This window comes from Callorhinchus milii, unplaced genomic scaffold, assembly GCF_018977255.1.
Source record: "Callorhinchus milii isolate IMCB2004 unplaced genomic scaffold, IMCB_Cmil_1.0 Scaffold16, whole genome shotgun sequence".
In the NCBI taxonomy this organism is placed as follows: Eukaryota; Metazoa; Chordata; class Chondrichthyes; order Chimaeriformes; family Callorhinchidae; genus Callorhinchus; species Callorhinchus milii.
Window position 1 is genome coordinate 3,901,739 of NW_024704757.1, and position 11,293 is coordinate 3,913,031.

The window sequence follows — 11,293 nt, forward strand, 5'->3', positions numbered from 1 at the left end:
TATATTATAAACACAACCTTGAGCTTTACAGTGAGCTGAGCACCAGAGCAAACGCTGTAGCCTCCATCACGGTGTGTTGCAGTGTTTAAGTACAAATGTCAATGGCTTCAGGCTGAAAGCCTATTATTAGCACAGAAACTGCTGTCACATGATACACAGCAGTGCTGTAATACAGAGGGGAATGAATCCTCTATTTCGTTACTAAACAGTGTTCTCACTGAGGAACACGCTGAAGAGGTGTGGTTTGAGGGATTTAATTTAAAATCAATACGTTTAACGCCTGTCTTCAGGTTACCATGAGTGTTCTATTTTTTGGTCAGCCGGGTGTCCGACACACACGGAAACCCATCACCGTTGCTTAAGAGTATCCAAACCAAACTGACAATTCCACGCATCCCACCTACACATGGAAATCCCAGAGACAGATTGCTGGAATGGAATGCGCTCTCTCTCCCTGGAGGGATGCTTCCTGCTTACCGAATTCCGAAAGATATTAGGCGCAGGTTGGCAAGAGCCAAGGATTGGGGACCCCGGAGTCTGCATTGGGGTAACATAGCCTGTCATTGCTGTGTGGCAAGCTTTCCCGCTGCTTCTCCAGCGAGGACTACCCTATCCCTCAGGGCTTCGGCTTGCAGAGTTAACAGGAGCTGAGTGGGAAAACTCAAATGACCAACTCGTGACTTTCCTCCTTGGGATGGAAACGCATCGTTTTCACTACAGATACATAGCCCAGACACCTTCCCTCAGACTATTCTTAAGACAGATTCTTACATCTGCCAGAACGTCAGGTGTCTGTGTGTTTAGATGTGGGTCTGTGGCCTGAATGCGCGGGAGAGCCAGGTGTGTAACTGACACACACAACACACACTCAAAACACACACGCCACACAGACAAGCACACACGCAGCACACACACACGCAAACGCCTCCAGCTTCCCTGCTCATTTCTCTCATGTGTGTTAGATAATTTAGCTCTCAACACCTTCTGAACCAAGCGACCCTCAGACATGGTGACTGCACAGTCTGAGACTGACCCCTGATATGGGAGGTTGTCACTGCAATGTCAGGGTTGAATACTGGATCCTGCTAGATTGCTCACTGTCAGATAGATCCCAATGCTCAGGGATCACGGCAGAGCACAGATCACATCCTGTGACCAACTCCTAGTTTCCTTAGTAAGGAATACTGTTGGGAATCTTTGCACATTACCCTCACTCCGGTGGGAATGAACTGAAGTTATTTATTCCAGTTCTGATAAATGGTCATCGACCTGAAACGTTAACCCATTTTCCTCTCTCCATAGATGCTGCCTGACCTGCTGCGGGTTCCCAGCCACTTCTGTTTTTATTTCAGATTTCCAGCACCTGCAGTATTTTGCCTTTTAGTTATTCATTTCATAGTTATTACTTCTGCACCTTAATGGCTCATTTTTTTCTTCAATTATTGTGGCGTTTCGCCCACAAAACACTCAATCACTACACTTTACGGTATATTCTGTGAAGCACTTTGAGACATCTCAAAGACGTGATAAGGTGCTATATCAAATGCGAGGATTGTTATCATAATTATTGCTATTATTTGTAAGAATTTAAACGAGTTCCAGGCCGTGTATTCAGCCTTCTGCTCTGTATAATTTTACAGCACTCTAAGGCAGAGTGATTATCAGAACACAGCTGGAGTAAAGTAAATAAAATCAATAGAATAAATAAATGTACAACCAGTAAAGAGAAATGGCTTAAACCGGCATCGAGTTGCTAACATTGATGCTTCCCCTGTCCTGTGCCAGGCAGAGGCATGGCTCACTCCCCATTACTGACCAGATACTCGGTCAAACAGAGATAGCCTCGCCAGTCAGATAGAAACAGGAATTAGGCAATTCAATCCCTCGAGCCTGTTCCGCCATTCTATAAGATCATGGCTGATCTCTACCTCAACTCCAAATACCGGCCCTTGTACCGTATCCCTTGATACCCTGACCTAACAAATATCTATCCACCTCAGTCTTGTAGATGTGAATGGATCCAGCATTACACCTCTTTTGGGGAGAGAGTTCCAGATAACATAACATACCATGTAGGAGCAGGAGTAGGCCATTCGGCCCTTCGAGCCTGCCCCGCCATTCAATCATGACTGATCTTCTAATCTAACTCCAGCTAATAACCTGACCCTGCCTTATCCCCATATCCCTTAATCCCTTTTGCAATAAGAAATCTATCTATCTCAGTCTTGAATATGTTCAAGGACTGAGCATCAACAGCCCTTTGTGGTAGTGAGTTCCATACAGTCACCACCCTTTGAGTGAAGAAGTTCTTCCTCAACTCAGTGCGAAAGGGCTGCCTCTGATTTTAAGGTTGTGACCCCTGGTTTTAGTTTCTCCAACTGGGGAAACAATCTCCCACTATTTACTCTCTCATGCCCTTTGATGATCTTATAGGTTTCTATAAGATCCCCTCTAATTCTTCTATATTCTAGAGAATATAGGCCCAAATTGGTCAGCCTCTCCTCGTAACTCATCCCCTTCATCCCCGGTACTAACCTAGTAAATCTATGCTGCACCCCCTCCAAGGCAAGTACATCCTTCCTTAAATAAGGAGACCAAAACTGGACACAGTATTCCAGGTGTGGTTTGGGAACCAATGTCAGAAAGTAACAACTCAAACAAACTTCGAGTGCAGAAAGCGTCACTCTTACCTCGAGCCCAGCATCAGTGATGGTTGATCGTTTCAGGCTGACCGAGCGAACGCCTTTCTTGGACAGGGGGTAATTGTCAATAAACTCACAAATGTCCAGGTCAGAGACTCCGATCAGGCAGAAGGAATCAAAGCCACGAGAGGCAAAGCCTTGCAGGTTGACAAACTCCTTGTCCCCGTTAAGAAGTACATTGTACAGCTCCTTGGCGTGAAGAATGGGGGTGACGCCCTGCCAGAACTTGCCCTGGTAAAGGACCTTCCTCCACACCTTACACACCTGCACCAGCACACACCTCTCACAGCAGGAAAAGTACCAGAACAGCCTGTTGAGAATCTTCTCGTCCAAAATAGACACTTGTCCTTCCATTGAAGAGCTGGAGAGCTTCCTTTTGGAGCCCGATGGCTGGCATGTACTTGGGGAGATCTCCTCAGCACTGGGTTCTTCCAGGGGGATCTTGGTGTCAGTCCCTCCGCACAGAGAGGCTGGGGCCACCTGTGCCGCTTGTGCCAGCTCACTGTGGTTGGGGGGTGATATCGGCAGTGTGGAGGGGATGGAGGAGGACTGGCACAGTCGGTTTTTCGCGGCGGGGGTTCCTTTGGTAATGCTGGCTGACCCTAGGCCATTGGGCTGTGCGGGGAGCTTGACCAGGCCGTTGCGAGGCATGCAGGGAGGCTTGGGGTCACTGCTGCTGTTTGTAGACATTTCTCAGATTCGCTGCAGACAAACCAAGATCACAGGTCAGTGACGCAGAACGCTGACAACAACAACAAGATGCATTTACACAGTGCCTTTCACGCCGGGAGGACGTCTCAAAGCGCTTCACACAACTAATGGTGGTGGGGGAAGGAGCTGAGACGGAGGTGGGGAGAAGGTAACCTAAAGCACAGGTGAAAAAGTGTTAAGGTTGGCTATAAAGGTGGGGAGGTAGTGAGCGAGGCAGAGGGTCTCTGGCACCTGTTCCACAGAATGGCTAAATCATAGTTAGCAGCATGTACTACACAGTATCTCACACCAGACATAAACACAGTCTATCAGACTTTCCCCTCAGCACCCACTGAAACCCTCAACCAGTTCCCATCATCACCACCTTTTGGCCTATTTGATCTCATTATTCCAGAACACCCTCAGCATTGTTTGTCCATTGCCCATTACCAAAGAACTTTCTTAGATGAATCCAGTTAATTCACTAACATGCTTTTACTATACACTGTGTTCAACCAGCATGCTCCCCCTGAGAATGGGAAAAGCTTTCAGAAGAAGAAATGAGGAAATCTACAGTGTAGAAGGAGGCCATTTGCCCAATCGATCCTGGGCTGGCTCCCAGAGCAAGGAGATCTCTTCAATCCCACTGCCCTACTTTAGCCCCAAACCCCTTCAAATCCCTCTTTCATATGCCTGTCTACTTCCCTCTTGAAAGCTACAGTGGATATAAAAAATACCCCTACTAGACAGCACATTCTACACCCCAACTACTGTCTGGCTGAAAGCATTCCTCCTAAATTCTACTTTCACTGTTCTTGTGAAAGGTCTCAGTCTTGTCGACATTCAACTTAACCCTATGCCTGGGGATGATATCCCTGAGCAGGAGCATGTAGATATATAGGAGAGGATCAAGGACAGAGCTGTCGGGAACGCCACATGTGGCGGAGCAAGCGCTGGAGCAGAAGCTGTTAGTGGATACAAAGTGGAGATGATGGGAAAGGTAAGAGTGAAACCTGAAAAGAACAGGACAGTGAAGGTGGAGCTGAGAGGAGAGGCGGTGGAGAGGAATAGAGTGGTCAACATCTGCAGAACCATTCAGGTAAACTTCCTCTGCTCCCTCGCAAACATCTCTCTTGAAGTGAGGTCCCCACAATCAGTTACCCCAGTTGCGATACTCCAGCTGCAGCCTGGCCAATGATTGATACAAACTTAGCATAATTCTTCCCTTTTATCCTCTGTGTCGCTGTGTACAAAGCCAGCTTACTGTGAGCCTTCTTCACAGCCCGTCACTGAGTGACCTGTGGGTCTGCCACCTCCAGCCCCTCCAGTCCCCCACCCCGACCCCTCCGTCCCCCGACCCGACCCTTCCAGCCTCCCCCCCGACCCCTCCAGACTCCGCCCTGACCCCTCCAGACTCCGCCCTGACCCCTCCAGACCCCGCCTTGACCACTCCAGACCCCGCCCTGACCCCTCCTGATCTCCAAAGCTATTTGGAAAGTGTTGGGCAGAGCCTTCACTCTATCCTCTCTGGTTCCCTGCAAGGGGTTGCATGGTCGAAGAGGAGGGTCTTGAGGCGGGACTTGAAGGAGGCTAAGGAGGTTTCCTTTCTGATCTTTATCCCCCATGGCTGTTCCTCATTCCCCATTGTACATTCTTTCCTGGGAATCTCTCTCTCAGTGAAAACACAGGCCCAAAATATTATATAATAGCTCTGCCATCCCCTCCTTCTCCACCACCAAATCACCCGCTCATCCCTAAACTCTCTCTTGAGCTAATTTTCTGTTTCCAATATATATTATAAATACCGTTACTGTACTGTAAGCCCCACACTGACACCCCTCCCCCCCACACACAGCCCGCTCACACACACACCTTGTTCGCTTGCACACACCGCTAATGCACACACACCACTCGCGTGCACAAACACCACTCCCACACACACACACACACCTTGTTGTTTGCACACACCGCTAATGCACACACACCACTCGCACGCACACACACCATTCCCACTCACACACACATCTACACACACAACTCTCACACAGCTGCCACGCATAAAACACACATATATCGCATCTACACACACACACACACACAAACACCACTCCCACACACACACACCACACAAGCACACAGAATATATACACACAGAAAACAAACACACAGAACATAAACATACAGAACACAAACAAACACACAGAGCAAATGCACACAGAAAACAAACACACAGAACACAAACAAACGCAGATCACATACACACCTCCACACACACTCACATTACTTGCACATACCTTTGATGTCTTTCTGTCCCCCGTTAGTCACACAGCCTGACATGCTCTCTCTCTCTCTAACACAGTCTCTCTGTTGTGTATACACCACCTTCTCCTTTACAAACCCCATTTCCTCACTAACAAAAGGGCACTATTCTTCTGTCACCTCTCTGCCTCACCCTCTGTCTCTGTGGTTGAATGTCTCTCCATGCCTGAGTGTCTCTCCTCACTAACATAGTTCCCGCTCAGCATTGCCCTGCAGCTGCTCTCAGTGATACAGCTCAGGATTTACTGTCTTTTTCACTCCCCAGAATCGGAGCATAGGGCTGCCTGGCAGGGCACCAGAGCAACGTGAGGAGAGCATCACTGAGCCCCAACCCCTGTCACAGTGAGGGGCAACGAGTAGACGCTTGCACTGAAGGGACAGTGACATGTGTAACAGCAGCTTCCTGCAGTGAAACAGTCCTCATTGAGAAAGTGGGTGTGGTTGTTCCCGGGTTGTGTGTATGTGTGTGTGGGGGGGGGGTGAGCACTAACCCCTCCCCAGCGTAGCTGTGTGTGTATGTGTGTGGGATGGAGGAGGTCTGTGGATGGGCGCGTGTGTGTGTGTGTAAAGAGGATGCGAACACTACCTCCCCCCCAGCAGCAGCAACAACTTGCATTTACATAGTGCCCCTCAAGCAGAGCACTGTCCCAGGACCGGGTTTACCCCCCACCACCCAGTGCCGTCTTAGATAGCTGTAACCCAGTTTGCCAGACAGTCAGTAAACGCTGTACATTCGGAAGGACAAGTGTCCCCTCAGCACAGCGACCAATTCTTCCTGAAGACAACAGGTGGACAGAGGGGAATCCTTCATTGGAAAAAGTCATCACAAAAAAAGCAAACCAGACACAGAAACTCCTGTAGCTCCAATATCACAATTGTAAAGTGGCTGAGGTATTCTAGAACCAATTTCTGATTTTGATTAAATAAACAGGGAAACCTGACCGAGACCAAACCAAACTGACGTTGCTGTCTGGGAATACAGATCATAACAATAATAATAATGATAATCATAATACTTGCATTTGATGTAGCGCCTTATCCTGCCTTAGAGGCATCTCAAAGGGCTTCGCAGGATATACTGGAAAGTGAAGTGACTGTATATTTTTTGTTATATGGTGTATTTTTAGTATTCTTAAAGCTTTACGTCTCACAACTTGTTTTAATTTTAAAGGTACAACAACAACAACAGCCGCTGCTGGTATTTAGCAAACGGCTTGCAGTGACGTGGCCCCAGCCGGAAAGCACAACAACAACAACTTCAACTGTAAACACCCCCAAGGTCCCGGCGGAGAGGTGGCATTTGCTCTTTTCTAATAAAAAAAGGTTGTGTTTGTCAACCTGGGCGTGGCTAGGTCACTGCTAAGAATAATCATTTTTGCACTTAATACAGTTTTCGGCACAGTCCTGAAACATCTGAAAGCCCCCACAGACCTGTCTGTGCAGTTTAGTGTCTGTGCTGTAGGTCAATGCAGTGGACAGCGTACACACAGCCAGCCAGGCAGTCAGCGACCAGGGGTTTACTGTGCGGGGTATGTGAGCCGGCACACAGAGCACCCGACACCCAGACCCTTACCCACACACTCCCCGGCCAGGCATCCTTATAACAACAACAACAACAAGATTCCATTTATAAAGCGCCTTTCACGTCAGGAGGACATCCCAAGGCGCTGCAGAGTTGGGTCATGACCCGAGCAGGGGGGAAATGGTCAGGGTGAGGGGAGGGAAGGGAGGGAGCGAGGAGGGGGAAATGGTCAGGGTGAGGGGAGGGAAGAGAGGGAGCGAGGAGGGGGGAAATGGTCAGGGTGAGGGAAGGGAGGGAGCGAGGAGGGGGAAGAGAGTCGAGAGGGGACTCACTTGTTCTACTTCTCTGCTGTTTATTAGAAAGATTTTTTGTGTGGGGGGGGAGGGTGCAGCCGGGTGTCTGACACGTGCAGAAACTCATCACCGTGCTTAAGAGTATCCAAACCAAGCTGAGACTTCCACGCATCCCATCTACATGTGGGAAATCCCACAGGTAGATTGTTGGGATGGAATGGGTACTTTCTCAATGAGAGAAAAAGGGAGAAACACCTTCAGGAATAAACGCCTTCAGCAGAATACCAGGTTGTCTTCTCAGCGATTACAGACAGAGCTTAAATTCGATTGACACAATGTTTATTGCAGATGACTGACAGGAGATACAGGTGTGTCACACACACACACAGTATCCCTCCCCCCCCCCCCACACACACACAGTATTCCCTCCCCCACACACACAGTATCCCCCCCCCCCCACACACACACACCACAGTATCCCCCCCCACACACACACTCACAGTATTCCCCCCCCCACACACACAGTATCCCCCCCCCCACACACACAGTATCCCCCCCCACACACACAGTATCCCCCCCCACACACACACACACACAGTATCCCCCCCCACACACCCCCCCGGCCCCCGGCCCCGGCCCCGGCCCACAGCCCACAGCCCACACCCCCAGCCCCGGCCCCCAGCCCACAGCCCCGGCCCACAGCCACAGCCCCGGCCCCCAGCCCCCCAGCCCCGGCCCCCAGCCCACCCAGCCCCCAGCCCACACAGCCCCAGCCCACAGCCCACACAGCCCACACAGCCCCCGGCCCCCAGCCCACCCAGCCCCAGCCCACCCAGCCCCCAGCCACCCAGCCCCCCAGCCCACCCAGCCCCCCAGCCCACCAGCCCCCCAGCCCACACAGCCCCCAGCCCACCCAGCCCCACCCACACAGCCCAGCCCACAGCCCACACAGCCCGGCCCCCGGCCACCAGCCCACCCAGCCCCCAGCCCCCAGCCCACCAGCCACACAGCCCCCACCCCGGCCCCAGCCCACAGCCCACACAGCCCCCGGCCCCCAGCCCCAGCAAGGCAGCCACCCAGCCCCAGCCCCCAGCCCCAGCCCAGCCCCAGCCCCCCGCCCAGCCCCAGCAAGGCAGCCCCCAGCATCAGCCCCCAGCCCCAGCCACCCAGCCCCCGCCCCAGCCCCCAGCAAGGCAGCCCCCCAGCACCAGCCCCAGCCCCAGCCCAGCCACCCAGCCCCCGCCCCAGCCCCCAGCAAGGCAGCCCCCCAGCCCCAGCCCCAGCCACCCAGCCCCCCGCCCCAGCCCCCCAGCAAGGCAGCCCCCCAGCACCAGCCCCCGCCCCCAGCCCCCCAGCAAGGCAGCCCCCCAGCACCAGCCCCCAGCCCCAGCCCCCAGCAAGGCAGCCCCCCAGCCCATACAGCCCCAGCCCACACAGCCCACACAGCCCCCAGCCCACACAGCCCCCCAGCCACATAGCCCCAGTCCACACAGCCCCCAGCCCCCAGCAAGGCAGCCCCCAGCCCAGCCCCCAGCAAGGCAGCCCCCCGCCCCAGCGCCCCAGCAAGGCAGCCCCCAGCCCCAGCCCACACAGCCCCAGCCCCCAGCCCCAGGAAGGCAGCCCCCAAGCCCCAGCCCCCAGCCCCCCAGCAAGGCAGCCCCAGCCCACACAGCCCCCCAGCAGCCCCCCAGCCCGCACAGCCCCCCAGCCCACATAGCCCCAGTCCACACAGCCCCCCAGCCCACACAGTCCCCCAGCAAGGCAGCCCCCCAGCCCCAGCCCCCCAGCAAGGCAGCCCCCAGCAAGGCAGCCCCCAGCAAGGCAGCCCCCCCGCCCAGCGCCCCAGCAAGGCAGCCCCCCAGCCCCAGCCCACACAGCCCCAGCCCCCCAGCAAGGCAGCCCCCAAGCCCAGCCCCCAGCCCCCAGCAAGGCAGCCCCCAGCCCACACAGCCCCAGCCCACCAGCCCACACAGCCCCCCAGCCCCCACAGCCCCCCAGCCCACAGCCCCCAGCCCACACAGCCCCCCAGCAAGGCAGCCCTCCAACCCCAGCCCCCAGCAAGGCAGCCCCCAGCCCCAGCCCCCCAGCAAGGCAGATCCCCAGCCCCCAGCAAGGCAGCCCCCCCCAGCCTCAGCTCCAGCCCCAGCTCCCCAGCAAGGCAGCCCCAGCCCCAGCCCCCAGCAAGGCAGCCCCCCAGCCCCCCAGCAAGGCAGCCCCCCAGCCCCAGCCCCCCAGCAAGGCAGACCCCAGCCCCAGCCCCCCAGCAAGGTAACCCCACAGCCCCAGCTCCCCAGCCCCAGCCACCCAGCAAGGAACCCCCTCATCCCCAGCCACACAGCTCCCCAGCCCCAGCTACCCAGCAAGGCAGCCCCCATCCCCAGCCAACAGCCACCCAGCCCCAGCCACACAGCCCCCCAGCCCCAGCTCCCCAGCCACACAGCCCCCAGCCCCCAGCCACACAGCCCCCAGCACCCAGCAAGGCAGCCCCCAGCCCCAGCCCCAGCCACACAGCCCCCCAGCCACCCAGCAAGGCAGCCCCCAGCCCCAGCCCCCAGCCACACAGCCCCCCAGGCCCAGCCCCCCAGCCACACAGCCCAGGCCCCTAGCCACCCAGCCCCCCAGCCCCAGCCACCCAGCCCCAGCCCCCAGCCACACAGGCCACCCAGCCCCACAGCCCCCAGCCATACAGGCTACCCAGGCCCCAACCACGCAGCCCCAGCCCACCAACCACACAGCCCCCAGCCCACCAACCACACAGCCCCCAGTCCCAGCCACACAGCCTCCAGACCCAGCCACACAGCCCCCAGACCCAGCCCCCAGACCAGCCACAGAGCCCCAGACCCAGCCCCCAGACCCAGCCACACAGCCCCCAGACCCAGCCACACAGCCCCCAGCCACCAGCCCCCAGACCCAGCCCAGACCCAGACCCAGCCACACAGCCCCAGACCCAGCCCCCAGACCTAGCCACACAGCCCCAGACCCAGCCCCCAGACCCAGCCACACAGCCCCAGACCCAGCCCCAGACCCAGTCACACAGCCCCAGACCCAGCCACACAGCCCCAGACCCAGCCCCAGACCCAGCCACACAGCCCCCAGACCCAGCCCCCAGACCCAGTCACACAGCCCCCAGACCCAGCCACACAGCCCCCAGCCACCAGCCCCCAGACCCAGCCCCCAGCCCCCAGACCCAGCCACACAGCCCCCAGAACCCACCTGTTCCCACCAAACACATCTCTTCTGTCTCAAACATCACAAAGAGAGGGAGAGGCTGTGTGTGTGTGTCTCTGTGTGTGTACATATATGTGTGTGTGTATGTCAGCGTGTGCAAGTGTATGTATGTGTATATATAAGTGTGTGTGTATGTGAGTGTGTTTGTCAATGTGTGAGTGTGTGTATGTGAGTGTATGTATGTGAGTGTGTTTGTCAGTGTGTGTGTATGTATGTGAGTGTGTTTGTCAGTGTGTGTGTATGTATGTGAGTGTGTTTGTCAGTGTGTGTGTATGTGAGTGTGTTTGTCAGTGTGTGAGTGTATGTATGTGAGTGTATGTATGTGAGTGTGTTTGTCAGTGTGAGTGTATGTATGTGAGTGTGTTTGTCAGTGTGTGTGTATGGGTATGCGAGTGCCTGTGTGTGAGTGTGTGTGTGCGTACGTGAGTACCTGTGTGTGTGAGTGCCTGTGTTAGGAGTGCCTATGGTGTGTGTGTGTGAGTGCCCGTTGGGTGAGTGTGTGAGTGCCTGTGTGTGGGGGGGTTGCCTATGTGAGTGCC

At 55.1% G+C, this 11,293-nt stretch overlaps 1 protein-coding gene across 1 annotated transcript in view; it reads right to left on the bottom strand.

The window, feature by feature from the left end:
- fbxl16 (F-box and leucine-rich repeat protein 16) overlaps nucleotides 1–3,401 on the bottom strand; it is a 29,223-nt gene extending 25,822 nt beyond the window's left edge. The window contains exon 1 of the mRNA XM_007904862.2: nucleotides 2,691–3,401. Coding sequence (XP_007903053.1) covers nucleotides 2,691–3,392 — 702 coding nt within the window. The 5' untranslated portion in view covers nucleotides 3,393–3,401. The remainder of the gene's footprint in view (nucleotides 1–2,690) is intronic.
- Between the last annotated feature and the right edge of the window lie 7,892 nt (nucleotides 3,402–11,293).